We start from the raw sequence: 25,704 nt of genomic DNA, 5'->3' as shown, positions 1-25,704 counted from the left end.
AACAAAGAGATTTCTTTTAATTGAAGAAAATAATAAATACTTCAGCCTGCTTTAAAGGGGACATATCATGCAAAATCCACTTTTGAAACGTAAATGTTTTTTCTCCCGGTGCTGGATAGTTATCTCTATATTCTTTTTGGGTTATGTTTTTCAGTCTATTCATGTTTTCTCTATTTTCTATAGCGTTTTTCTCGTCTATGATGTCACTGCATTTGCTGTGGAACTGCTGAAAAAGTCATGACTTCCAACTAATCAGTTTTGTGAATCTGTCATGTTTTTTCCTCAGAGCAGTTTTGCAGTCTAGGTGTAGTTATGCCAAAATTGCAAGTAGACAAGTCAAAATGTTCAATTCTAGCCTGTACTAACCCACGGGATTCCTTCAATGTTTTTTTTTTTTTTTTAAATAGTAATAATGAATTAGCCATTGTTTTAAATTAATGGGAATTCACATAAATGAGCAGGAACATATGGGAATAAATATGGATTTAAGCTAAACTACTGAAGTTTGGGCCTTAAAGAAAAATATAAATAAAGTTGGGGAAAACATATTTAACCAAAATCTGACAAAATTTCTAATAATTCATCATCAATAAAAACATTTTATTAGTCAGCATAACTTTACCACTCTATATCCTATAAATCTTGCTATGAAGAATGCACTATAATTACCCGGGCAGACAAGCGGTCCCAGGCCTGTTTGACCAGAGCTTGGTCCACTGACAGTTTGCCTTCCTTGTGAACAGGTTGGAGCAGCTGATCCGTTTGCTTTTTCTTCATTTCATACTGCACATGAAAGTTTTTGAATGCCTGCAAAACACAGAGACACGATTATTGCAACAACCTTTTCTTTTTCAAAACAGGTAGTGTTTTCTTCCTAATCAAACTCACCTGGTATTTGTCAGTGAGGCTTCCTTCTGTAGCCTGGGCACGCAGCAAATCTCTCTCCAGCTGATCCAAAAACACCTTCAGATCTCTAAGCATCTTCCTCTCTTCCCTCTGCCACAATCAAATGATTAGCTGCTCAGTTTAAGCTCAAACTTAATCCAAAACCAGTTTTTCCCTTAATTAACATGCCACTGGGACACTTAAATGACATTTTAAGACAGAAATGTAAAGATAAGGTTAAAAGGTCTGCATTAAAATTAACAGCCCTGCACACAGAAGCAAAATCTGTATTAAGAGAAACAGTTAATTTTAGAAACAGAAGTAGAAAAAGCAGAGATTGATATAAGTATGGTATTTAAACATACGGTATAGTAGAAAACTCAAGCATTTATTTGAACATACCTCAAGCATTTGCTCTATATCTTGAGGAACAAACTTTCCAGGAAAGCATCAAAGCAAGCATCACAGAGAAATGAAAACACATCAAAAAGGCATAAGAACAGCAAGGAAACAGAAGGAGAGTGAATGGAAAAATGAGATGAGGGAACACACACGCCGAACAGAAAGCATGCAGTACTCTGACCTGAACCCTCACCTGAAGTACTGACACTGACAATGCAAAAGTTGGAATAGAGCCAAGAAGCAGCTTGATGTACAAAAGAAAAGTGAATGGGGAAAAAACCCAAATAAGTCTGTGATGATACAAAATAAAGCATAAAAACTCAGCTGTGTTCATGCATTGATTTCTATTAGAGGCGCACGGAGAAATCAAATGGTGACCAGAATCGGACCGGGAAGTCTGAACATATTCTAGCAAGCTTGCTTTAGGAAAGGTCAGAGATGCTACATCTGCTACAGATTTCTGATCAGTGCATTTCTAATCCCTGTAATAGTAGATCAAAGCTGTATTCTATCAAATGACAATTTGAATTTTTACAGTACTTAAAGAACTAAGCAGCAAATAAAGCAGATTTTAGTGCATAGCCTCTCCAGAGGGTCTTTTTCTTTGTCCATACATATTCTAAAAGCACAGGAGTTTTAGGTTTATTGACAGGAGACATGGAGTAAATATTACTTCATGTCCTGAAATAAAAAATGTGCTTTCTACTGCATGACTTGGATTGAGAAAATGGTAAACTTGAACAAAGTACCTCATCCTGCTGTCCGTCACCCTCGGAGTGTTGGGGGTTTGGGTAATGCTTGAGAAACTGAGCCACATAAGTCATGATGGACTTTTCATCTGGCTTGTCGACATCCACATCTGCAGAGCAACACAAACATGATCTTAATCGCTGCTTTAATAAATCTTGGAACAGCAGAAGAAAATTCAAGCCTTCAATAAAATTGAAGCGCAGAAGCAGGGACAATACGCAACAAAGCTTTTACATCTGGTACCAACTGAACAAAAGACATTCTCTCAAGAGATTAAATCTGCTGAGGCTGTCAGCTAATTATACATGTCTACTTTTATCCACACTGATGGCCTGACACTACAAATCAGAGCCAAGCTCGTGTAGCCACATCCATTCTTATGCAGCTCTGTGTGTTTTAAAGCATCTTCAGTCGTGTCTGTAAGTGAAGCTAGGACTGCAGAGTCACTGCAGGCTGCTTTACTTCTCTTCACTCACAGTCTGTGCGATGGGAAAACTGAATTTTAATCCTCTGAAAGGTGACATTGGCCTTCTTAGTATCAAGAACGCTAATGTAAATCTGTTCGACAGAATTTCATATTATGTGTACTTCTGTCATATCTGAAAAAAAAACTGTTGACCAGTGTTACCTGTTTAGAATAGTTAGCAACACTAAAAACCTTTAAGGCAAAAGCAAAAACAAAGACAAGACAAACAGAAACAAGGAGACCTTCAGGATCCAGCAGGCGAGGAATGCCTAGCTCGTTTTCTGCAAGAGCAAAAGCTTCCTCTAAATTCTCCCTGTTGTTCCTCCGCCGCACCACTTCCATATCCACCAGATCGGGCCTGATGGCGTGAACTACCGCTTGAAAAGCGACGCCGCTACGCCAGCTGGGCCCAAAGTCCTTCACCTCAATTCCAAAATCCCTGAAAAACACAACGGTGAGCCGCTCCGGTTTGCAGGACTTTTAAAACACGAATAAGCATAGAGCTTTTTGGTAAATTAACTGGATTAACATTTGCACTTTAAATTGGAAACCTCAAAAGTATGACATACTTGGCGGCTGTGCACTGCACCCATCTGAGCAGAGCCTTCTTAGCATTGCCCTGAAATTTGTTATTGACCCTCCTCTTCATGGGAGGGCTTCCTGTTTCACAGCTGGCTGTACTGTCCACAGACGAGTTGCTGTTGGATAACGCCTGTAGAGCTGGCAGGTTGCTGGTTAACTCCTCAATCTGGTTGAGAAACAAAACAAAAACAAAATAAAAGAATATAAGCGGGGAAAAATGTCAGTAATGACTGCTGATATCTGCTTCAGGTAAAGTTAGCTGCGTGCAAAGGTCTTAGAGCCAATGAGTCTCAAGTTGTGGTACAAGTACAGTTGGTGGGATGCCTTTTGTATACTGCCAAAGAAGTTCAATGTTATTTAATATAAGTCATCAAATAGAGAGGCAGCTCTTTGTTCCTTTTTTTAACAGTTGGAATGGTTTTTATAAATATATTCTGGCACAACCGGCCCTTTGAGAAGATTTGTGATTTGAAAAATGAAAATGAGTTTGACAGCCTTGGTGTAGTGCCAATGAAAAATTATTTTTTTTTCTTAAAAGTTGGGTTGTTTTAAAATGCATGTCAGTATGGTGGTAGTTGGAAAACCTAGCACTCACTTCTTGGCGCAAAAGGTTTGAGGACTGGCACACACTGTGCAATTAACTGAAAAATTGAAAAGGACTTGAGCATCTCCTGCTGTGGATGCTCTGTATTATAAGATCTTGACAGTAAATCCTGTCATGCTTTAAGATTGCAACCATTTGGACATTTCTGACAGATTCTTTTAATTAGTCTTGTTTGGGTCATCTTGATATGGAGTTACCTGAAAGTAGAGGATGATGGTCCATATCAACCCGAGGACGATGGATGGCCTCCCATCGGCAATGTCCGTGGCATGGATGTTGACAAGTTTAATCTAAAACCAAATAAAGAAAAAATGTCAACACCATCATTTATTTTTAGAGAGAGAAACCCAAAGTTTCTCTCTCTCTCTGAGAGAGAGAGAGAGAAACTTTGGGTTTCTCCTTGGTCTCTCTCTCTCTTTTAGAGAGAGAGAGAGAAACTTTGGTGTGAGACCAAGGAAAAAGTGTCTCACACATAATTTTCCTTGGTTTTCATTCAGACCAAAAACAACAATGAAAGTCATCAAAGTCAAGCCTTTGATGCAGATAAGTAGTATCATTGTAAGAGGCAGAAGCATGAGAGAGAAGACAACCAGATAAAAACAAATAAGTTGACAGAAAAGCAGATGCACTACTGTGATTGCAAACATTGCTTTGCAGAGCTGCGGCAACTTGCTGGATTTAAGTTTCTACACTCGAGCAGCTAAACTGCAGCACAGAGCACACATCAGTCAGGTTCTACTCAAAATGCATAAAAATGCAGACTATCAGAAATACTGGTAGCTCTCTCCCAAGTTTGGCAAAATATACATCATGCACTTCATGAAAGCATTGCGTGTGACAGCACAAGGTGTTCAACAGCAACTGACCGGTGATCCTCGGTACACAGACTGAAAGCAAACGTGATGAGAAAGAGATCACAACAATATAAGTTTCAGTCCTCAGGGAACCCGTCGGAAAGTAGGGCAGGAGATTTAGCGACGGGTTATGTAATGAAGAAGTCCTGTCATGCCTCTATGAACAAAGTGAATGTTTTACAGAAAGAGACACTATATGCTCACTAACAAATATGCAACTAAACGTCATGCTTTCCAGTGAGCCTTTCAATCATTCATCTAAATGCGTACATGTTTTTTTTGGTAGTGAGATATGCAGTTGTGTGTTATTTTAACACGTCAACAACAGAACAGTAGAAAAACTTTTTAACCAAGGCATTGACAGTGAAATTGCCAACTGCTGCTTTTATCATTCTCTGCACTTGTCCAACTTTCTGTAACTATTTTACACGTTTCTGGGGGAAATAGCCAGAAAGAGCTATTTTCCATTTAAGTGAAATGTTAAAAGAGGAAGAATAAAATATTTAGCAGACTGTTTAAAAGGAACCTTTATGTTCTATTATATCTTGAGACTGCAATTCATTAAACCTGCAAGTCAGTGAGAGGGGGTGAGTCAACGGATAATAGGAAGGCTTAATGAAGTAAACCCTTTGGAGCTTTCAACTTCTACCTATTAATAAACATGATGGATTTGGGAGCATTTCAAGCTTTTCTGAAACCTAAGTGTTAAAGGGATTTATATTTTCAAGAAAATGCATCCAGAAACTACTGTCTAAGTAATGTTAGCCACTAACTGCTAACAAATTCTTATTGGTGCATCTTTAGTTAGCCATGACCACACAAGATATGGACATTAGTGTTTTGCTATGGATATGAAGCATTAGTAGAAGCATTCTGAATAAATGTTTATGTGTTTTTACACTTAAAATGTTTTTATTCAATATACTACTATGACCAGAGTTTGTTTTTTCACATTTTACTGTTGCCTTATAAAAACCTGACAAAGAAAAGTAGGCATAGTACTACAAATTACTTTAATTTAAATGCTAATCAACAATAAATGTGTTTCAACTTTCAGATAATTCACAGTTGAATTATCTGAGTGTGAAATATCTGAAAGTTAATTCAGATAATTAACTTTATCTGGATCTTTAATTATCAAAAATAATTAATAAAGTTAATTAGGTTGGGGTCACAATTTTTGACCCCAACATATTGTGGGTCAAATGTGTTGAAGTCCTGAGTCAATACTGGTTTAAAATCTACAGTGATTTTTAAACTATCTAGGTATTGGATAAACCCAAAACACACATGAATAAAAATTATGAGCTGAATTTATTAGATGTGCTAGAATTACTCTAATTAGTCTTCAGTTACAAAGATAAGTAAATGCAAAGACGGTAATGAATTCAGTCAAAATGAATGACCACACTTTCATTTTTAGTTTAAAAAATAAATTTAAAAAAATATGCTTCAAGAGCTTAATTAGGCTGTTTTTATTTCCCATTCACAGTTCAGTTTTCTTCTTGCATCTTTCGTGGTTAAAAGCTTTTATTGTCTTTCAGAAATACCGATAAAACATTAAGCACCATAATTTCATGCTAACCTTTCTGCCTTCGAGGAATTTGAGTGCAGTGCCGATGTTGGAAACCCAGTGTATCCTTTTCAGCTGGCGGCCTTGCTCACGGGGCTGAAGACAAAGAGGACAGAAATGAGAAATTAATAAGCAAACCAAGGAAGCTTCGTTGTTAAGTTCAGTGTGTTTTGGTCATAAGATTCAAATACACATGCCATAGAGAAAGCTTAATTTTGCTTTTTTTAGATCATGTCTGAGAGATAATAACTTAAGTGGAGCTAATTTTGGATTTTATTTAGTAGGCATAAAATGCTTATGGGATTGGTCTGGGGATTTTAGCAAATCTATTTTTACATAAAATAACTTGTGAGAATGAATCATTGCGAGGAACAAATAGTTGAGAATCACAGTTAATCTTTTTCCAAAAATTGGATTTAGTTTTGCAGAAAGTAAGTTAGTTCCAGGAGACCTTCATGTTAAAATACCTAAATATAACACATCCAAGTTTTGGTAGAACCTATGCCAGGTGTGAGAAGGGAAGAGTTTTATTGTGAGTTAATATGTCAAGCCACAATTGTGCTGTTTTCCAAAAAGATAGGCGTAGTGTTTCTAACTTCTGTTTACAGAAGCCCAGTTTTGGAGAATCAAACAACAATGCAAAAAAATAGAAGTATGAAAACCCCCGAAGACATCTTATCATTTTACAGATAACAATGAGGTTTGGACAATGAAAAAAATTGTGTCAAACTTTTAGTGTGCCTTGAGTGTTTAAGGATGTGTGTTTCTTCAGTCAGACAGATGAACAGTAAGATCAAAAAACATGTGGTAAGTGCTTCTCACAGCAGAGAAGATCAGAAAAAAATTCTTCAAAGTGATTCCAAAATAGATAACTTTGTTCTTCAAGACAATCCTTAAACTGAATTGTTGCATACATTTAGGTCTAGTAAGAGCCATCATAATTAAAAGTTTCAGATGCTTAGAAAAATCTGTCGATGACCAGAAAGACCATGCAATGACCTTGATTTGCACACAAAACTTTCATTATAACTAGGATTGGCGGTCTATCCCAATAAAATAAAAAAGTAAATATTTTCAAGAAATGGTCAACTTTTGATTAAATTCCACACAAGACAAATAAACTCTTGTTTACCAGTCGTTGGCCAGACAGGACCTCCAGCAGCGCCAAGAGCTTCACCCCATCCTTAATGTCCTCAAAAAGATCGCTTACCTCTAGTGGCGGTTTATGCTGGTATAGAAAAAAAGAAAGCAAAACATGACAGTTTATAACTGTTAAGAGCTGAAAAGAAATGCTTGTATGCTTTAGAGTCCACACTGTGATAAAAAAACAACAACATTAGTATTCTAGTCCATTACCAGGGATGAGGAGGAAACAAATGCTGTTGGTGAGAAACAGACTTGTTAGCAGCAACCACTGAGCCTCCCTGCAGCTGAAAAGATGGTGCTTTTTCCACAGCAGTGGCGCGATGCCCAGTCCTCAGGCTAGGGCGCTCATTTAACCCCAACAGGACACAGTCTCCTGATATCTTATTTACACATTTACAGTGTCACACAGCCTCAAAGAGATTAAATGACACTATAATCTATTGTCTCAGACAAAATACATGTTTAATCTCCAAAGCCAAAGTTTAATTAAGAAGCAAAAGTGCTGGTGGGAATACTTTTTTTGGCACATTATCCAGGTCATTTCCCAACTCAGCATACTGCATGGTGGAATTGCAATTGGCTGCCTATTTGGGGCAAAGCAGTCTGAAGTCCTTCACAACAAATTGTCTTTTTCTCGAGACAATTACGTTTTGAAGTAAGATCTACACACACAGCGCCCTGCTAAAGTATTTACAGAAACAGCGCTACAGAAGTCAAACCACGTAGCTGATTGTTATTATGTGTTCCCACTAAATACAGTCACTTTGCAAAACTATTCATTTCCTTTAGGATTTAAAAAAGAACAAAAATATGGAAAACGGCAACAATTTGTATTTACTGGGATACCACTTTAAATGATAATCAGCCAATGATGTGTGAGAAGTAAACTGTCTGCAAAGGAAACAGTATCCTGACTGTGCCAGCTATACAGGCAAAACGTATTTCAGGGTGTGAGTGAGAATTATGAAATATCTGTAAAAACCCTGTCCTGCAACAGATCTATTCTTCTTAGCTAGATCTAAACTCTCCGTACCTGAAAAGACCCTGCATCACAGTCCCTGCTGCTGGCCTCTGGTCTAATGTCTGCTCCCTGACTCTTTGCTCTTTCTACTGTGCAAAAGATGCAACATAGGCAGAGATGGGTAGAGTAGCCAAAGACTGAGGTCAAGTAAGAGAACCACTGCTTTAACATATTTTCACTCAAGTAAAAGCAAAAAGTAACTTTCTAAAAAGTTACTCAAGAATAAAAAAGTATGTGGTAGAAAGACTGCTAACATACTGAGAAATTGATCATAACACCTGATTTTATATTTTAAAATGTCATCAAACAGAAAAAATATAAAGTTGTGTGCAAATTCTGGTGTTTTAAAGTCTAAAATATAAATGTTTATTACATATAAATACAGAACAACACATTTAGGCAGAAGAAACACTTTTCCAAAACATTTTTTTTCAATATTAAACTTCATGCAAAACTAACTAATTCTAAGCATCATGCTGCCACTACCATGTTTCACATGAGGAAGACATTTTCTGTGTGGCATGTTTTCTGCTATGAGGACTAAATACAACTGTCCATCACAATTTTCAGAACCATGTGGTTTCCTTTGATTTCGAATCAATTTTTGTTGGTTCATCACAAAAAAAAAAAAGCTTGCAGTTGTAATGTTGGAAAGAATGAATAAGTTCAGAATCTATGAATACGATGCACCGTATCTGCACAAAAGCAGTCAGCTGAAAATAATCCCCACCCTGGAAACTTAATTTTCTCAGTCACATGAAACTCCCAACTTTGGAAAAACTCTCCAGGAAAGATGCTTGGTTGTAGAAAATCAGAGGAAGTGAACACAAAGGCTGAAAGGAAAATGTGACAGCCGTAGGAAGTGACAAATCAGATAATGTACGTTTTGCTACAAAAAAAAGCATTTAGCACCTGTATACAGAAATCTCAGTTTTATCTGAAACTATTAACATGAATTTATTATTAACTCTAACACTGCTCATTAATAGGCTTTTATTACATTATCCTTATTAGTATGCGCAGTTGGTGAGCTGGGCATGAATAATGAACTAGCAGAGTGTCCCAGTGCTGGCCCACCACATAACTCAGATTCTTCTAAAGTTGTGAAACCAAGCTTAAACTATTGTGGGCTGATCAGGCCCAACAAACAGCCTAACTAAACCAAATCTCTCTGCCAGATCTCCAACCTACCAGATAATGATTTCAAAGGACTAAATTCACCAGGAGATTTCCCAGTATTTGTAGTTTAAACTTCCGTAGCACAAAGCTGCATGTAATCGAATTCAGATTTTATTCCTTTTGAGACAAAATGTGTTCTAATACAACATGTGAGCATGTGTTATTGTTGTGAACTGAGTGCCTGTTAATTTAGAAGCATGAAACTCAGAAGCAGACGACTGCCTACAGGGAACTGTCCTCACCCTCTTGTTCTCCATCTGCACACCACGTTATTGTCCCTGCCAATGCTCGCCACAAACACACACACGCACACGCCCACACACACGCAGGCACACACAATAAGCATGAATACCAAAACAGTACAGCAAACACCTACCCACACACACACAGCAGGAGAACTCCAATACAGATAGATACAGCACACAACACTCTGAGTTATTCCACTAAATACCCCACATGTCCACGCAAACACACTCCACTAAATCTATGCAGGCTCTTGTCACTTTAAATCCCCCTTGTGAGAATCTTGAAATCTGAACAAATGGTCTTTGTGTCGTCATGCCAAAATCCTTCAGTAGTTCTTGTCACAGAAAAGGAACATTGTCTTGGGTAAATGTTCCCTCCTCACCAAACTTTGCTTACCAACACATTGGCTTCCATTAAACCTGATTTGATTTAAAGAGTTAAGGAATTAGGGGCAAACGATGCTGCTATTTGCACTTAAGTGAATAACCAGAGGGATTGTACTTAGTGTTAAAGTCATTTTTGCTTCAGACAAATCTATTGTCTCCAATTATTTTAACAAGTGTTATAGGTCAAAAACCAAAAATACCACTTATGAAAGAGATTGTTTATAAGTATGACAATGCGTCACATCAAACATTGACCTGCTTTCTAATCAGGATGGGGTGAAGGAGCACAGGTACCAAGTAATATTACTGTGTAAGTTGACTTTTGTTGAATTTCTGAAATGTACATCGCTTTCAACTTCAGATAAGTAACAGCTGCAATAGTGTGTGCAATGGGAAGCAGTTCACACTCACCTTTGCTAAATGGGAATTGATCCATTTTGTGAAGGTTCTCTTCTGCACCGCTTCTTGCTCATCTGGAAAGTAACAAACATCAAGTTCAAATACTTATTCCAACACGACTGACTAGGAATGACTTTTGGATGTGTCAATAAAGCAAAAAAGTTCAACTAAAGAGACTAATAAATCAAACTGCACTGTCAGTTTTTGCAAAAAATAAAAAGTAAACATAATTTATTATCCAGATAAATCATAATTCTTATCTTGGTCAATATTTTCCATATAATGACAAATAAGACATGATATGATATTAACCTTATATTTTTCACTATGCCATCAAGATGCCTGATAAAAAGCTAATGGTTACATTTATGTGTTTTGAAGCAGAGACTCATCTAAAAGACACTGGCCAGAGGAGACAGGAGTTTGATGCTGCTGATCTTCACTACCTTGTAGTTCTGGTTGTATTGTCAAGATGATAAATCACCACTCCAGTCTCACGTTTTCCGCAGCCTTTAACAAGGTTTCTTTCAGGACTATCTGGTATCTAGTTCAATACATCTTTCTATTGACTTTGTCTAACTTAACTTGTCCATGCTGGGGAAATGAAGCATGATTCTGCTACCACCATGTTTTAACATGATGTGTTCAGAGGGGTGTGCAGTCTCCGTTCTCCGCTAGGAGGGCTGAATAAATGTAAGGCGCACTTGAAAGATTTTAGTTGATTCAATAATGTTGAAACCATGTTACATTTTATTTTCACTTCACCAGTTATGCACCACTTCTGTTGGTTTATCACAAACTCCCAATGAAATATAGTGATGTCAGTGTTTTAGGACAAAAAAATGTGGAAACCTTTCAGGAGTGTGAATACTTCTTTCAGCCACTGTATGGATACCCAAAACATATGATACAAAAGGTAAATGCAACACCTGTACAAAACTGTAATGTGTAATCTTTAAAGATAGTTAATATTATTTCATTTAAATTTCCCTGTTCAAGTATGACTTCTCTTAGCTCTCCAGCTGCATTAGAGTAGTACCGCACCATACATGGTACAAGTATAACTAGCAAAGTTTAAAATTATGATTTACAAAAACTTGTCAGTGACGATACAACAGATGCTACTGACAAGTGCTCTAAAAAGGAGCCAAGAGAAAATTTCTTTCAAACCCTTCACCCTCGGTGCTCAGAACCAACATGTGATTGTTCAGGTCACCTCCAGCCTGTCTGTGGTCTTTTAATACATTCAATCACAACGCCTCATGCATTATGCATCATTTATAACAAAGAAGCACATTTCTGTGCTTTTGTGGTGCTGTTGCCACGTTGAGGACTGTGTCGTGCATGCCGGCTGGCTAGTGCTGCACTGCTTGGAGTGGCCATTTTTAAACATCCACCCCAGAAACATATAGACAGTGATCACGTGTTTAAGGAAGCGATGCGAACACTATACAGGGAGCAAAGACATCATTGACCTACAGGCTAATGCTTCATCACTGATGCACCGGGGATGCCCAGTGAAGCATATCACACACATACTGACACGCACATACTTACACACACTCACGCACAAAAATAAAAAATAAGAAAAAGAGGCAGCACACACATAATATTGTGTTTGAGCATAAAGTTCATACACCTACAAACCATTAGCATATTTAATGTCCTTATTTGCTTAAAAGATCAAACGTCCGGCTTGTTGCCGTGCTACTTACCACGCAAATACTGAAAAAATCCTGTCACCAGATTTAAAGAAGTCTTTCTGACAGAAACATCCTTATAGTGAGCCATTCTACACCCCACTCTCCGGCTCTCGTCCTTTGCGTCTCATGAGTTCCACGGTGCATATACGTGTGTCAGCAAGAAACATCAGATCCACAGTGGACAAAACGTGACAGAAAAAAAACCACAGCTGTCCTTTCACCCCCTTTTTATCCAGAAGGAAGCAAAACAGATCTGGCTGCCTGGTTTCCCCGGTGAAAGCGAGAGAGCTGCTGGAGGCTGTGATAAAAATGTCCCCTCCTCCCTCACCCTCTCACACACTGTCAGACATGCACACACACACGCCCACGCACACACACACAGATGGCAAAGCAGAAACTCTAATAGGTTGGGTGATCTACAATCCCATCCTTCCTTCTTCCTGTGTTGTTCCCATCCAGAGGAGCCATGGCTGTGTGGATGTGCACAGCCCTAGCTGCACTGCCTCGCTGTATCATCATACCATCTGAGGCTGGAGAGGGCTCAGCTAGGAGGCTGGCTCAACCAATCAGTGAGTGAGGAGGGTGTGATGTCACAGTCACGGCTGCATTATCCCGATTTTAAGCTTAGTTTGTGTGTGTGGGGGGTGCTTCTGTGTGTGTGTTAGCCATATTTGCCTAAAAGACATATCTAATCCTCTATGACTGAAACATTTACTGACGTAGCAGCATCGTTTTAAAATCAACAATGACCTGACTTGCTCTCAATTAGTTCAAGTTAAATGAAGTCTCGAGAGTCCTATAGATTTGGGAGACAGAACAAAGGCTGCTGCATGAGGCAGGTCCTGGTGCAAGTCATTTTAATAATTAATTCTGAGGCTGCTGAATGACATGTACCACCTGCTCTCCCCCGCTCCGAGCCCACGCCATTGTGACGAAAAAACAGGACACACCCACACAGGGATTCCCTTTGCAAAGCGTCATGTGAAAGCTCAAAAGCACATCCATTGTTTTTGCAACAGCAAGCAGAACCTTCTCAGCTCTGAACAGTACCGCTCTACTGCTCTGAATAGAACCCATGCACAATAATGAATGAACTAAATAATTACAATATTTTGTGCAGAAAATGCCTATTCTTTCAGGTCCCACTGTGCATTCAAAGGCTTTTCTTGCATGTTAAAAATAACCCTGAGGTTCTATTAATGCTGGTTTATACAAGTCCAGTCCCAGAAAAGCTACTTCCTCTTTCATATGCAGGAAGCTGTTTGTAGCTACGAGAAAATCTTACTGGACAGTTTTTTATTTCTGCTCCTGTGCACCACAAATCTGGAGCAAACTTCAAAACCCAGCTGTTTAGAGTTGCTTTTGAAATATAATCATGAAACATTAATCAATAATCTGATGTGTAATCACGGCTGACTGTGTGTTCTATAACTTTTACCTTTTTGTGTTTTTATGATGTAAAGCACGTTGAAATGCCTTGTTGCTGAAAGGTGCTATATAAATAAAATTGTATTGATTTGATTGATTCAGGTAGAGTTCAGATGCTCAAAATAACTTTAATTAAATCATTTACAAAAGTTCATCCTTTGTGCCACTTAATGTTAAAAATTTTTTATTGCGTTTCTTGTCTATTAAAACCTAGATATCCAGAGAGAATAAAAAATGATCAACTATTACAGAATAACTCAAGTGAGATATGTTGGATCCTGTTATTTGGGGAGACTGAGGGAAGCACACATATGTTATTTTTTTATTTTCCAAACAAACAGACCCTGCAGGACCATAATAGTTGTCATCAATAGGGGGAGCAGGCTGCACGAAAAACGTAATTATCTCCTGCACCTTGTTTCACCTGCCACACAGCAGTTCTTTGCTGTGACTTGTGAGATTTTCCTGTGAGAGAAACACAAGTTGTGCACTCCATAAATTTGACCTTTTGGAAGAAAGTCAACAATAAAGCCATTGTTGAAATAATAAATATAAAAAATGCGGTTTGTCACTTAGGGGACAACAAACATGCAGAAGAAGGTGTTCTGGCCAGAGCAACTACCACAACTCGTGTTTCAAACTACAGTTACACCACCAGGATTTTCTTTTAAATTAGATAAACTTCAAATTAGGAGTACTATCTCAAAATGTAAACATGTAAGCAAGATCGCAAATGTGACAGAGCAATTAATCTCAAATCTTGCTAAAGTGTTACCCCGGAAAACACAAAATAGAGGAATTATAGCTAAATAAAAAGCTAATTTGAAAGCAATAACAGAAAAAAACATTTATCTAGATTTCAGCTGCAAAATGGGCCCATATTGACCCGAAGTCCTGGACTTTAGTTTAGTTAAATAGTTAATTCTGAGGGAAAATTAAGAACTTATTGAGGTTGAAATGTTCTGATACCTTTATGTGGAGCAGCTCCTAAGTAATTATATTTTTGGCAACTAATTTGAGTTTGACTTCATTGAGTGTAGTGTAAGAAAAGAATAAATAAAAGTTATATGTGAAGAAATTGAATTTATATCAAGAGCAAGCAAAAGAAGAACAGTAATGAATATTTACACATTCAAAAGAGTTCAAGGGTAGAAGTTTAAACTTATTTTAACACCCACCCCTCTTACATTAGTAGCATCATCTAATAAGTAACTTCATGACATTATTCCTTAGTTAGTATTTTCTGTTTCTATGACTGGTAAAATGCATACCGTCAATAATTCATGCAGTCATAATTTAATGAATAAAGAGATGATAAGGATCAATTTGAAGAGAACAAGCTGAGCAACAAACATCACCTCCAACCACCAGACCATCAGGAACTCACAAAGGTAATCAAGTACTTAAGGTGATCTTAGGAAGATGATACCTTTAGCAATACTGTGCAGTAGGTGCATGGTTTCATTGACCTGAGATGGTCACCTGGGAGTCTTATAAAAGCCCACTCATTATGTTATTCCACTTAGTGAAGAACAGCTTTAGTTCAGCTCTGACAGGCCATGAACCGAGCAGGATAAGAAATGATTCAACAGCTGAACACCCGGTCCTTTCTGAAAAACCCGACACACAGGATTTATAACCAGCTATTGAAAGATACAGCAACTGAAGAAGAGATTATATATAGTGTGGATCATTTAATTTGTAAATTAATTTGTATTTCAAATCGATTTTGGTCTCATCTGAACAAAACACATTATTCCACATGGCTTGTAGAGTCATTCTACATCTTTAGATGATTTATTGAACAGGATTCAGCTGGATTTTTATATCGTTTAATAATCTAATCCAGCTTCAAACCGCTCCACAACGTTATCCTTGACCAACATGTGTTTTTGATCTTCATGATGCAGTTTGTTCATTAATATTTGAACTGAGAAGTTACTAAGGACATAAAACGCTTATATGGTTAGTAGGTGGATTCCTATAAAATGCATCCGCTGGATCCGTTTATGTTTCTTGTTTGTGTGTGAGTATGTGAACATCTGTATATGTGTGGTATGCTTCACTTAGCACCTGAGACCTTTAGAGAACAGCTGTGTTTATCTTGCAATTATATTACACACTGGTAGACTCTGTTTACTATTTAGGTTACGTCTGAATACAACTGATTGTTCTAGGTTTATTTCAGGGAGTCAGAGTTAAGGGGGAGGAATACAAATTAATGGCAAAACAAAAAAACCCCCTGAAAAACACAGATGATTTTATTTCCACCCTACATTTATGCACTGTTTTCTCTTTAGAATACTTTTGTAAGGTATATATTATGTGTCACATAATTCTTTTAAATCAAAGAAAGTGCACTAAAACCGCTATGACCAGCTCTGAAATCTGATTCCTGGAGGAGCCGGGGGTAATTAAATATGTCAAATCATTTGCTAACTGTTTCCACATTTCCTGTCTGACACATTTGTGAAACCCACAAGAACCTACTGCAAAAGACAAGCCTGGCAGCAGCCACGCTTCTGGTGTACCAAAGCAGAGCAACTACCTGCCAGTCCATCACCATATGCTCCTAATAGCAAACAGGGTGAGCGTGAAACCAGCAAAAACATGAGTCATTGCTTTAAAGGAGGAGGCATATTCACAACTTTATGAAGCCTCTGCACAAATCTACATAAACACAAAATGTGTGCTACTAATTAAAGTGATTCACAACATTATAGACTTTGCTCAAGTCTATAATTCATGCGTTGTTGCTGAAGCCAAAGCGGGTCCACAGTAAACCTCTGTAGGATGCTTTTAATGACAGGAAACTGTGTTTGATTACCAGAGAAAAGCCCTGCTGCTTGACATCAACAGTCCACCTAAAGCTGCTGCCACAAAAACTCCTTCCAACTGCTTCTTGAAACTCAATTCCACCTACTGACTTGAAGCACAGTTGTGCAAACTTACACCGTGTCATTCCCACTCTTTATTTAAAAAAGGTCATTCAGATATATAAAAAAAAGGATATTTATTAATCACCTTAGTGATAAACACACAGGAAGTACTACCTCTCTCTACAGCAGAAACCGGGTAAAACTGGCACAACCACAGGAAAATGTTTCAAGCAGCAGTTTTGGTAACACGCCACCACGCCTCACACACAGATATTTCCAGGTATCCTACATACTCAAAAGTACCCATACACTTAAGCATAAGAGCTCATATTTTCAGGCTGCCCATCATTTTTGCTTGCCAAGGGCACAAATGGTATCAAGTTTAGCTCAGTGCTTTATCAGTGAATTCTGTGAATGTCAAACCACAGAGCATATCATCACTAATCAACTTAAACAGGAAATTCTTAAAGCGCTAATGACTAAATGATACAAAAATACCTAAAATTAGGTTGATCTCAGCAAATCATGCTTCGATGAGATCGAGAGTTTCACCACACTGGATTAAAACTGTTTCGTTAAATTAGATCTTACTTTTCAAACCTGAAACAATAAACAATGCAGCTTGACCTTATGAAGTTTAGTCACAGGATGTTACAGGAATGTTCTTACTGTTTCAAATAAGATTAGCTGGTGTAAAAAATAAAAAGAGATGTTCAGATTGAATCAAATTATACAAATATGCGACCCTATAATATGCTCTATGGCCCGACGTGTTCAAGGACAGTACTTTTTTTTTAAAAATTTCAGTAATAATGAGTTAAAAGTCAATCTAGCACAAAGGAGTCTGAGTTTGTCCATCAGGTGGTGTGTATGTGTGCATGTGTGCGAGAGCCTCCTGCCTTGCAAATGTTGGCGAACTTCAGTCGGGCACAGAGCCAAGCCTTGAATCAGCACAATATTACTGTGCAGTAGTGCAGGAGGAAAGGAGGTTTGGTTCGCATGCCGGCAAAGCCAAAGAGTGTCACTTACCCTGCAGCTTCTGCATCACATTGGCTATGTCCACAGACGACCGACCATAGTGCCTTGGAGACGCCATGTCGACTCGTTGCAGTTGTCTCACAAGGTGGGTCACTGATGCCGAGAGCAAGAGATACTTCACAGCTGTCCCGAGTGGGACATCCCCTCCGCCCCTCCTTCTCTCTCTCTGTCTGCCTCTCTGTCTACTTTCTCTGCAGGAGCAGGTCCAATTGAATCTCAGGTTTCATGCAGGTACAAGCAGGCTTATTGTCCAATAGAGGCACTTCTTCCATGCAAGTACTGTAAAAGATTTTTTTAAAAAAGGCTGTTTAAAGAGTTTCTGCACCTGTTAGCGTATATTTTAAACACTGTTTAGAACTGCAGTTTTGCTTAAAGACAGAGGTTTTTTTCCTAAACTAATCAAAGTATTTGTTTGCATGACCTTTAAGTTATTAGTCTAAGAGTAGGCGTGGTCCAGAAATCCTCAAAGTATAAGTCTGAGTAAACTGAAATGGTTTTATTACATCACATGTTTTGTTTCACAACAGAAAAGCAACAATTATTTTGCCTGCTGATGAATTAGTCATGTTCAGTAAGTTAAAATGTACCTCACAACAACTCTTGTTTGTCCGTTTAAAACAACTTTTGAGCACCTATTATTGGTCTGATGTCCTATTATCTAATTAAATTAATTAGATAATTTAATTTTAAATTATCTAATTAAATTATGACCTGCTGATTTTAAAGTTATAATAATATTAATATTATATACTAACTCTTGCAATCTACATATTTATAAAAAGTGGGACACAACAATAAAACAAAATCTACAATATATTTTAAAAAGATAACTAATAGTAGCTCTGTCTAGACTCCAAACAAGGTCGCAATTAATGTTATTATCTACACCTGTGCTTTTTGTAGAAATATACACAATTGTGCAATTGGCTGATTTATGCTGTGGACAAAGAAAAGCGATAGTATGTGAGGCTTTACCGTATTACCCAAAAAGGGAGTCCTAATATAACAGACTTGTGATCAGCCAATTTGCTCAAATGGACATGTGGACATACACTGCATTGCGAGAAGAAACTAACAGGAAGTCACACATATGGCTAAATTTAGGCATACAGCTGCAAAATGCACAAAAGTGAATTATTCGCTATACATTAATAGGGAAGTAGCTAATTATACAGTACAGTCTACTGTTACGAAGAGGGGGTACAAGTTGCATTTTAATTATGGCTGACATATTGAGATAGTTTAAGGAAAACCAAAAACCGTGAAAAATTTTATATTATCCCCATTAAACGGTCTGTAAACTATCCTGGCACTAGCTTTAACTTAACCCGCTATGTGACATCAGTGCTAAGGTGTGCTGTACCACAGCAACATTTAGCTAGCAAAGTTAGACACCTGCTGAGGTATTTGTACGATGGAGGCGCGGCGTTCACTGACGCCCGTTAAGTAACGGAGGAAGTTGCTAAAAAACACCAGATAAACAGTGACAATTACCATGAAAGCGCTCGCAAATAAACTCAGACGCCCGACAAAACACTAACACCAACGTATTAAGAATAACAAGCAGAGTAATGTACGAGACGGACACGGAGTTGCACGTTGTCTTACCGCCTGTCGCAGCGCACAGCGTGGTGAACTCCCCTGAGGAAGTACCCGTGCGTGTCTGTGTTGCCCGGTTGCCCATGGTAACCCTGGAAATGAAACTTGGTGGCGTGCTTCAGCTCGGCAGCGGCCTACGAGCTGGAAACCACAAGAAACTGAGCGGCATGATGCTGGCAGAGGGAGGGAGGAGTCGGATATGTGAGGTACAGTATTATAGTACAGCGGCTTTACACACAAGCTTTACGAGTGCATCTCAGGGCAAATTATTGTATCGGCAAAAAAAAATATATATATATATAGTACAGACCAAAAGTTTGGACACATCTTCTAATTAAAATGGGTTTTCTTTATCTTCATGACTATTTATAAGGCAAGAAATCCCACTTATTAACCTGACAGGGCAAACCTATGAAGTGAAAACCATTTCAGGTGACTACCTCTTGAAGCTCATCAAGAAAATGCAGAGTGTGTGCAAAGCAGTAATCACAGCAAAAGGTTGCTACTTTGAAGAAACTAGAATATAAGGGGTATTTTCAGTTGTTTTACACTTTTTTGTTTAGTGCATATTTCCACATGTGTTATTCATAGTTTTGATGCCTTCGGTGTGAATCTACAATGTCAATAGTCATGAAAATAAAGGAAACTCATTGAATTAAAAGGTGTGTCCAAACGTTTGGTCTGTACTGTATATCTATTAAGAAATTCAATTCAGAAACTTGAACTCATATAGATTCTTTGCACACAATGTGAGATATTTTTAAATGTTTAGTTCAGTTAATTTTCACTAGTATTGCTTATGTCTGATGGAAAACATACGTCCAGTGTTATTTTTGTTAGCTCAAGTTATGGCCAACAAAGTTGAAGGAAAACTGACTGCCCAGGCTTTGCCGGAAAAGATCATTACTATAGAAGCTGGCTATTTACAGAGTGTTCATGCAAATATATAAAGGGAAAGTTGAGAGAAAGGAAAAATATGTTAGAAAAAGATACACAAGCAACAAAAATGGCCAAATACCACAAAAATAGTGAGGCTATACCAAGTGAGATTTGAATGAGTTTAGTAAACTGCCAACATCACATCCACTTCTCCAGACTGTCATTCATATGTTGAATATTAACTCCAAAGTTTATTTCTTGGTAACTTACATTCCATCTTTGACTACATTTATGGAATTGAAAAAAAGAGACATCAGGGCAATAAAAAAAAAAGATCACCACAGAGGCTGTTTAAATATAGCTAAAGTGATTTGTCCTGAAAATATTAAAGAAGACTGGTGGGGAAAAAAGATGAGCCCATTTGGAAATTGTGTGGCAAATTGTTTGATTTCCCCCATTTTAATTAAATAACACACACAAACTCATCTGTCTGTTTCTACAACATAAGTCAATAGAAATTCAATATCTTTCATTAATTTTAAGGAGCCCATAAAGGTCATTTCAGGTCCTACACCGACAGTTGCAGTTTCATTGTAAAGACTTGACTGCCACCTGCTGGACAACTCCTGTAACCTGCCTGTATCAACATCAAGATTTCACGGTTAAATCCCGAGCCCGAGGAAAAATGTGTAGTCATTGTGACAAAGACCTTTCTTCAGACTTACTGAAGGAAAAAATATAGCATTGATTCAAATTAAATTCTTTACAGAAAAGAAGCTGCAGAGGTTTTAGCAGCAACTACTCAACTGTAGAAGTTTTGCAATGTTCTCAGTCTTGGAGCAAAAGTGGGAACACTGCAACAATGGAAGGAAATCCCCACAGAGACCTGAGCCTGATACTCTAAAGACACTGGATTGGTTTGGCAGAGTTTTATGCGTCTCCTTGTACTGATTGTTGTCAGGAAACTTGAATAATTTGAATTATTTCCAAGGTGTTGTACATGAGCAAGAGAGCTGTGTTTTTGGTTGGATGTTGTGTATTTTGGCTTAGCCAACCATTTTTTTCATGGACCGGGTGCATCCTGTGTTGTGTGATCATAGCAGAAGACATGTAACTCTACTTTTATGAAAGCAATACTAACAGGAGTTTTGTTATGAGGTATTGATCGTAAGGAAATGATGCAAAAGGAAGTAACACTGCTTCCCAGTGTTATGTCCCACGCAGATAAGCAGCGCGTTTACTAAATTTAAAGCCGGAGAGGGGAAGGAAGCATGACAGCAAGGTTTCCGCCACACCAAAAGCTGTTGGGATTGAAAAGCCTGTCTTGGGGGAAAAAACAAAGCTCTGTTTCTGTACGTGTGTGAGTCCGTGTGGAGCTCAAGAACTAGCTCATGGTGGGAAAATGGCACTAAATGAAACAAATGCATTTTTGGAAATATTAAAATCATTTAATGTTGGTAAGTGGATCTTAACTTTTTGGTTGCAAAGATTTCTTTAAAGGACTTTCGTAGTTGTTGCTGCAGAAGCTACTTATATGCAAAGAGCATAGACAGAGATGTGTGTAAAATGTATAGGGAGCAATTGTAGTTTCACAAAATTAAATGCAATTTCGGAAAAGAACGATAATCTGTTGAAGTTAGTTTAAACAATGATTAGTATACTGCAGCAGGTTTCTTTTGTGTATTGAAATTTCTCAATCTGCTTTAGTTACAGTGAATATTTTCCTTATTGTCTTCAGGTTCATTTCAAAAGGTTTTTATTCATGTTAGTTACAACCTAAAGTATTTTTGTTTGAAGAATAAATAAAAATAAAAAAAATTATATTTTAATCTTTGAATCTGTTTCCCTGTGCCATTCAGTTTCTTTGTTTTAAAAATGCAACAAAAACCAACCAATTATCATTTGCAGTACGTCCGCATTTCAAAAAGAACATGAAACCTAATAATAATAATATCCAGAGATTTGTTTCAGCTTCGTCTGCTTGTTCTTCAGCAGGGTAGAACCGCAGCACATAGCCTGTGAACCCACACACCGGGCATGATGTAAGAGCTTATGTAAAAGTGTCCATTTACAGCAGTATGTGCAACAATAAGTCAATACATCACAGAAGAAAAAAAATTGCTTGGCATAGACCATTCTGGTAACACTTGTCTTCCTATTGTTCGTTGTGGCCGAGGGTTTAGTGTGTTGTTGAAATCACCATCTGGGGGAATAATTTCCCTCATTTGCAGAGCAACACAATGCATCTGTCCACCCACTCCACCAAACATTTCCATTTCATCTGTCTTTGCCTCCTTCGAATGACTCTGCGTACTGCTTTGTCTTCATCCAGGTGATATGATTCTAGCCTTCTGTTTGTCTATTCTCGTGGGCCTGCTGCTGGGAGCTTTGATCTACGTTTTGTTGACCTGGGCATCAAGACGCCGGGCTACGGCCAGGATCACAAGGCGCTCCAAGAAGAAATCTGGCAGTTCGCGACGTGACCCCACGGGCAGCCAGTTTGGCCTTTACCGAAGCACTTTCCTGAGTGTTTATAGGCAGCCCTCTCTAGAGCCGGTGGGCCCCTTGGGGAGTAAACCCGGCGCAGAGACGTCCACCTTTCGGCCGCTGCCCAAAAAGAGCAGGCCCAGCCTGGACATGGGAGATGATACACGGGTAACCATGTCAGAGGACACAGTGGCCATGGACTCTTCTGATTCAGCCTCCCTCGTACCAAGCAAGAGGAATTCCTTCTGGCTGGGCGGCAACGGGCTTAAAGGTTTCCTTCCCTCACACACTCCACCTCCTGCATATGACAGTGTCATCCATGCCTTCCAGGAGACTTGCACTTAAAGCTGTTGGTATGACAACGAGAACTGAATCTGCTTTTTTTGTGAAGCATCCACAGCCTGTTAAAACAGACTACAGTCGCAATGTTTTTGTAATAACTGTACATTTAGTTTGATTTTTCTTTTATGAAAAAGTGTTACAGTGGCTCTCGAAAGTCACCTTGGTTAAAATGTCAGCTTTTAATTATGAAAAAAATGAGACCATGATAAATCATTTTAAAACAGTTTTCAATGTGAAATGTGACATTTATTGTGTACAATTCAACTAAAAAAAACTGGTAGAAGAAAAAAATCCCCAAAAGCTGCAAAAGCTAGGATGCATAACTGTTCACCATGTACTTTGTTGAACCTATTTTTCATCAAATTTCAGCTTTTAGCCCCCACTGGGAAATTTTAGGCTAACCAGGAGAATGTAGATTGTTGTCACATGTTGAACAACGAGCACGCGTTCCTACTTTTCCTACAGTGAAATGTTCATTTTCCTTTGTATTAAATTCAATACGAAAAAACAAGCAGCTTTTGCAAATTCACTATAATCCCATATTTTTTACCTAGTTATTAATAACTTATGGTACGTTCACACCAAACGTGTTTTGAGCATCAGGCGCGTCTGGTTTACGTTCAAAGTCTATGTGGAGCGTCGGACGCGCCTCAAACGCTCCAAAAGGTTCAAATCGGCCCTCGACGCGCCTCCACATAGACTTTGAATGCAAACCAGACGTGCCTGATGCTCAAAACGCACTTGCTGTGAACGCACCATAATTGTGGCTTTATAGAAAAAAATGTGGGAAAACAACCTTACTGTTTCCCCTAACGGATAAGAGCTACGGTCTTTATCAGTTTAATCAGATTTACTATAAGTAATCATAGTTATATACCATTAAAAAAATTTAGAAGTTACATTAAATTAAGTGTGCTTGAAACAAATATGATTTATTTGCCTATGAACATTTTGAAACTGTTTTTGTTTAGTTTTTCTTTTTCTTGTCACAGATTTCTTGGTTTTTAGTTGAATTGAGCAGAATGAATGTCACATTATGTGAAAAGTATAATAGCTGACTTATATTTAACCTAATTTTTCACATCACAACATGTTATAATTTTATTGTCTTCAAATAACTGTTCTATTTTTTCCTTGGCAATCCTGAAAATTTCCATTTCTTTTATCAACCCAAAAATAACACACTAACATTTTGTGGAAGAATTAATGCACAAAATATTAACGATGATTAAAAAAAAAAAATCATATTTGCATGCAAATTTTTCAATCTATATAAGTTCTATATAGAAATAAATAGTTGAAGAATGGTTTATAAATGTTACAGGTCTGTTGGGACAGTGAAACTGCAAAAGTAAGGAATATTTCTTCCAAAGATGGATTGGAACATCTGGGTTCTAACCCTTCTGGTGGGAAGTAAACTCTATGAGCCACTGCAAACCATGGAAGACAATTCAGTTTTTAAAGTGTTTGGCAGAATAAATGCATAAATTACACTCTTTTTTGTGAGCTTTAGGCGTTTAGATGTCATTCAAGGCAAGTTAAGAAATATTATCATGTTGCTGTCAAAAGCTGTATCTTCAACCTACCTCCACTGACGGTCCCTTTCCTTTAAAGTATTTCCACATAGCTTTTGCAAGTCAGTGACTACCATACGTGATACGATCGTTTGCATCACTTCCTGAAATATCGTAGCACCTAAATCTCATCAAGCACATATGTTTGATTGTTGGGGGGGTTTTATTACACCGAACAACCCAGAAGTTATGCTTACTCTTATTCATACATGGCATCCTTCTACAAGAGGCCCCAGTGTTTGTAGGAGAGTGATCTGAGTGACACCCATCTGTAATTTGTTGGTGGGTGGAGTCAGAAGTAACTGACATATTGTAAGAACGATGAATAAATACTATTAATGATCTGATTGTTAGATTTATATTCAATGTGTGTCCTTTTTACACAGCACTCGTTTAATAGTCTTACTAGAATTTTTTAAAAAGGCTGGTCTTCGGCCTTCTGATGGTGAAGGCGTTATGTTGTGTATTATATTTCCTTATCTTACAGCAGACAGTCACTTTATTAAGTATTTCATGAGCGTGGTCTCCATATGTTTTGCAGTACAGTTATGAATAAACTGTGTTTAGACCCTGAGGAGTTCCAGTGCTCCAATGTCTTTGATGAAATAAAAATATGAATCTTAACAATGGCGCTATCAGTTGTTTTCATAGTGACTAAAATGGTTTAGTTTCTTTTTTCTCTTTGAGGAAATATCAATATTTGCATAACAAGACTTTTTCTGTCTAGATGTGAATGTGTGCACGTATGATTGTCTGTCATGTGTGTCACTGAGATGGACTGGTGTCCTGTACAGTGTTTACCCTGTCCAATGATCATTGGAGAGAAGCAATGGACGGATCATTCATCCCTTGTTGAGCTACCCAGGTCGTAAGTTATGTTGCTCAACCCTCTTCTTTGGTAAAATAGCCTTAATGTTATAGATTTTGACAATCTAGGCCACTGTGCAACATCCCTGAATCCCAACTTGAATATATAGAAATATACAATCAAATCTACCCTTGACCTTTTATATTGGTCATTAGCAGAAGCCTCAAGTCAGGCTGGAGCTAAATAAATATATGATCACTTTCCTAAAATAATGGCCTAAGTCATTTTTGCCAAAAGTGTTTTTGTTTTTTGGGTTGTTTTTTTTTTGGCTAAAATCATCTCTTGGCAAAAAAGAGGTGGTGATTCTTATTTTATCTAAACTAAAAAAAAGTTTAGATAAGCTTTGAGAAGCTTGTCAAAAAGCTTCCCAAAGCTTTTGGGAAGTTTTGGGAACTGCCTTTGGCATTTATATAT

The 25,704-nt window shown here is 37.9% G+C and overlaps 2 protein-coding genes across 19 annotated transcripts in view; one reads left to right on the top strand and one right to left on the bottom strand.

Annotated features, from left to right (window-relative positions):
• The window catches only part of syne1b (spectrin repeat containing, nuclear envelope 1b), a 105,928-nt gene extending 88,108 nt beyond the window's left edge, over positions 1-17,820 (bottom strand). For 7 of the 18 annotated variants that reach the window (XM_032547531.1, XM_032547538.1, XM_032547544.1 and 4 more), the window contains exons 1-13: positions 12,209-12,686; positions 10,506-10,567; positions 7,249-7,344; positions 6,129-6,212; positions 4,556-4,576; positions 3,887-3,979; positions 3,073-3,251; positions 2,746-2,942; positions 2,037-2,146; positions 1,481-1,531; positions 1,288-1,320; positions 889-996; positions 670-807 (exon numbers count right to left, since the gene is read on the bottom strand). In XM_032547531.1, coding sequence (XP_032403422.1) covers positions 670-807; positions 889-996; positions 1,288-1,320; positions 1,481-1,531; positions 2,037-2,146; positions 2,746-2,942; positions 3,073-3,251; positions 3,887-3,979; positions 4,556-4,576; positions 6,129-6,212; positions 7,249-7,344; positions 10,506-10,567; positions 12,209-12,284 — 1,248 coding nt within the window. In that variant the 5' untranslated portion in view covers positions 12,285-12,686. Of the gene's footprint in view, positions 1-669; positions 808-888; positions 997-1,287; positions 1,321-1,480; positions 1,532-2,036; positions 2,147-2,745; positions 2,943-3,072; positions 3,252-3,886; positions 3,980-4,555; positions 4,577-6,128; positions 6,213-7,248; positions 7,345-10,505; positions 10,568-12,208; positions 12,690-17,532 lie in introns of those variants that run through there. The other 11 variants (XM_032547535.1, XM_032547549.1, XM_032547537.1 and 8 more) reach the window with 9 other exon arrangements.
• Positions 17,821-21,161: 3,341 nt separating this feature from the next.
• On the top strand, positions 21,162-25,049 carry myct1b (myc target 1b). Its single transcript, XM_032548219.1, has 2 exons — positions 21,162-21,476; positions 22,352-25,049. Exons 1-2 carry the CDS (start codon positions 21,422-21,424, stop codon positions 22,849-22,851), a joined length of 555 nt encoding a protein of 184 aa, XP_032404110.1. The 5' UTR covers positions 21,162-21,421; the 3' UTR covers positions 22,852-25,049.
• The last annotated feature ends 655 nt before the right edge of the window (positions 25,050-25,704 follow it).

Source organism: Xiphophorus hellerii, chromosome 19 (genome assembly GCF_003331165.1).
Source record: "Xiphophorus hellerii strain 12219 chromosome 19, Xiphophorus_hellerii-4.1, whole genome shotgun sequence".
NCBI lineage: Eukaryota > Metazoa > Chordata > Actinopteri > Cyprinodontiformes > Poeciliidae > Xiphophorus > Xiphophorus hellerii.
The sequence above is the reverse complement of the archived record's forward strand: the minus strand, read 5'-3'. Positions and strand labels throughout refer to the sequence as shown.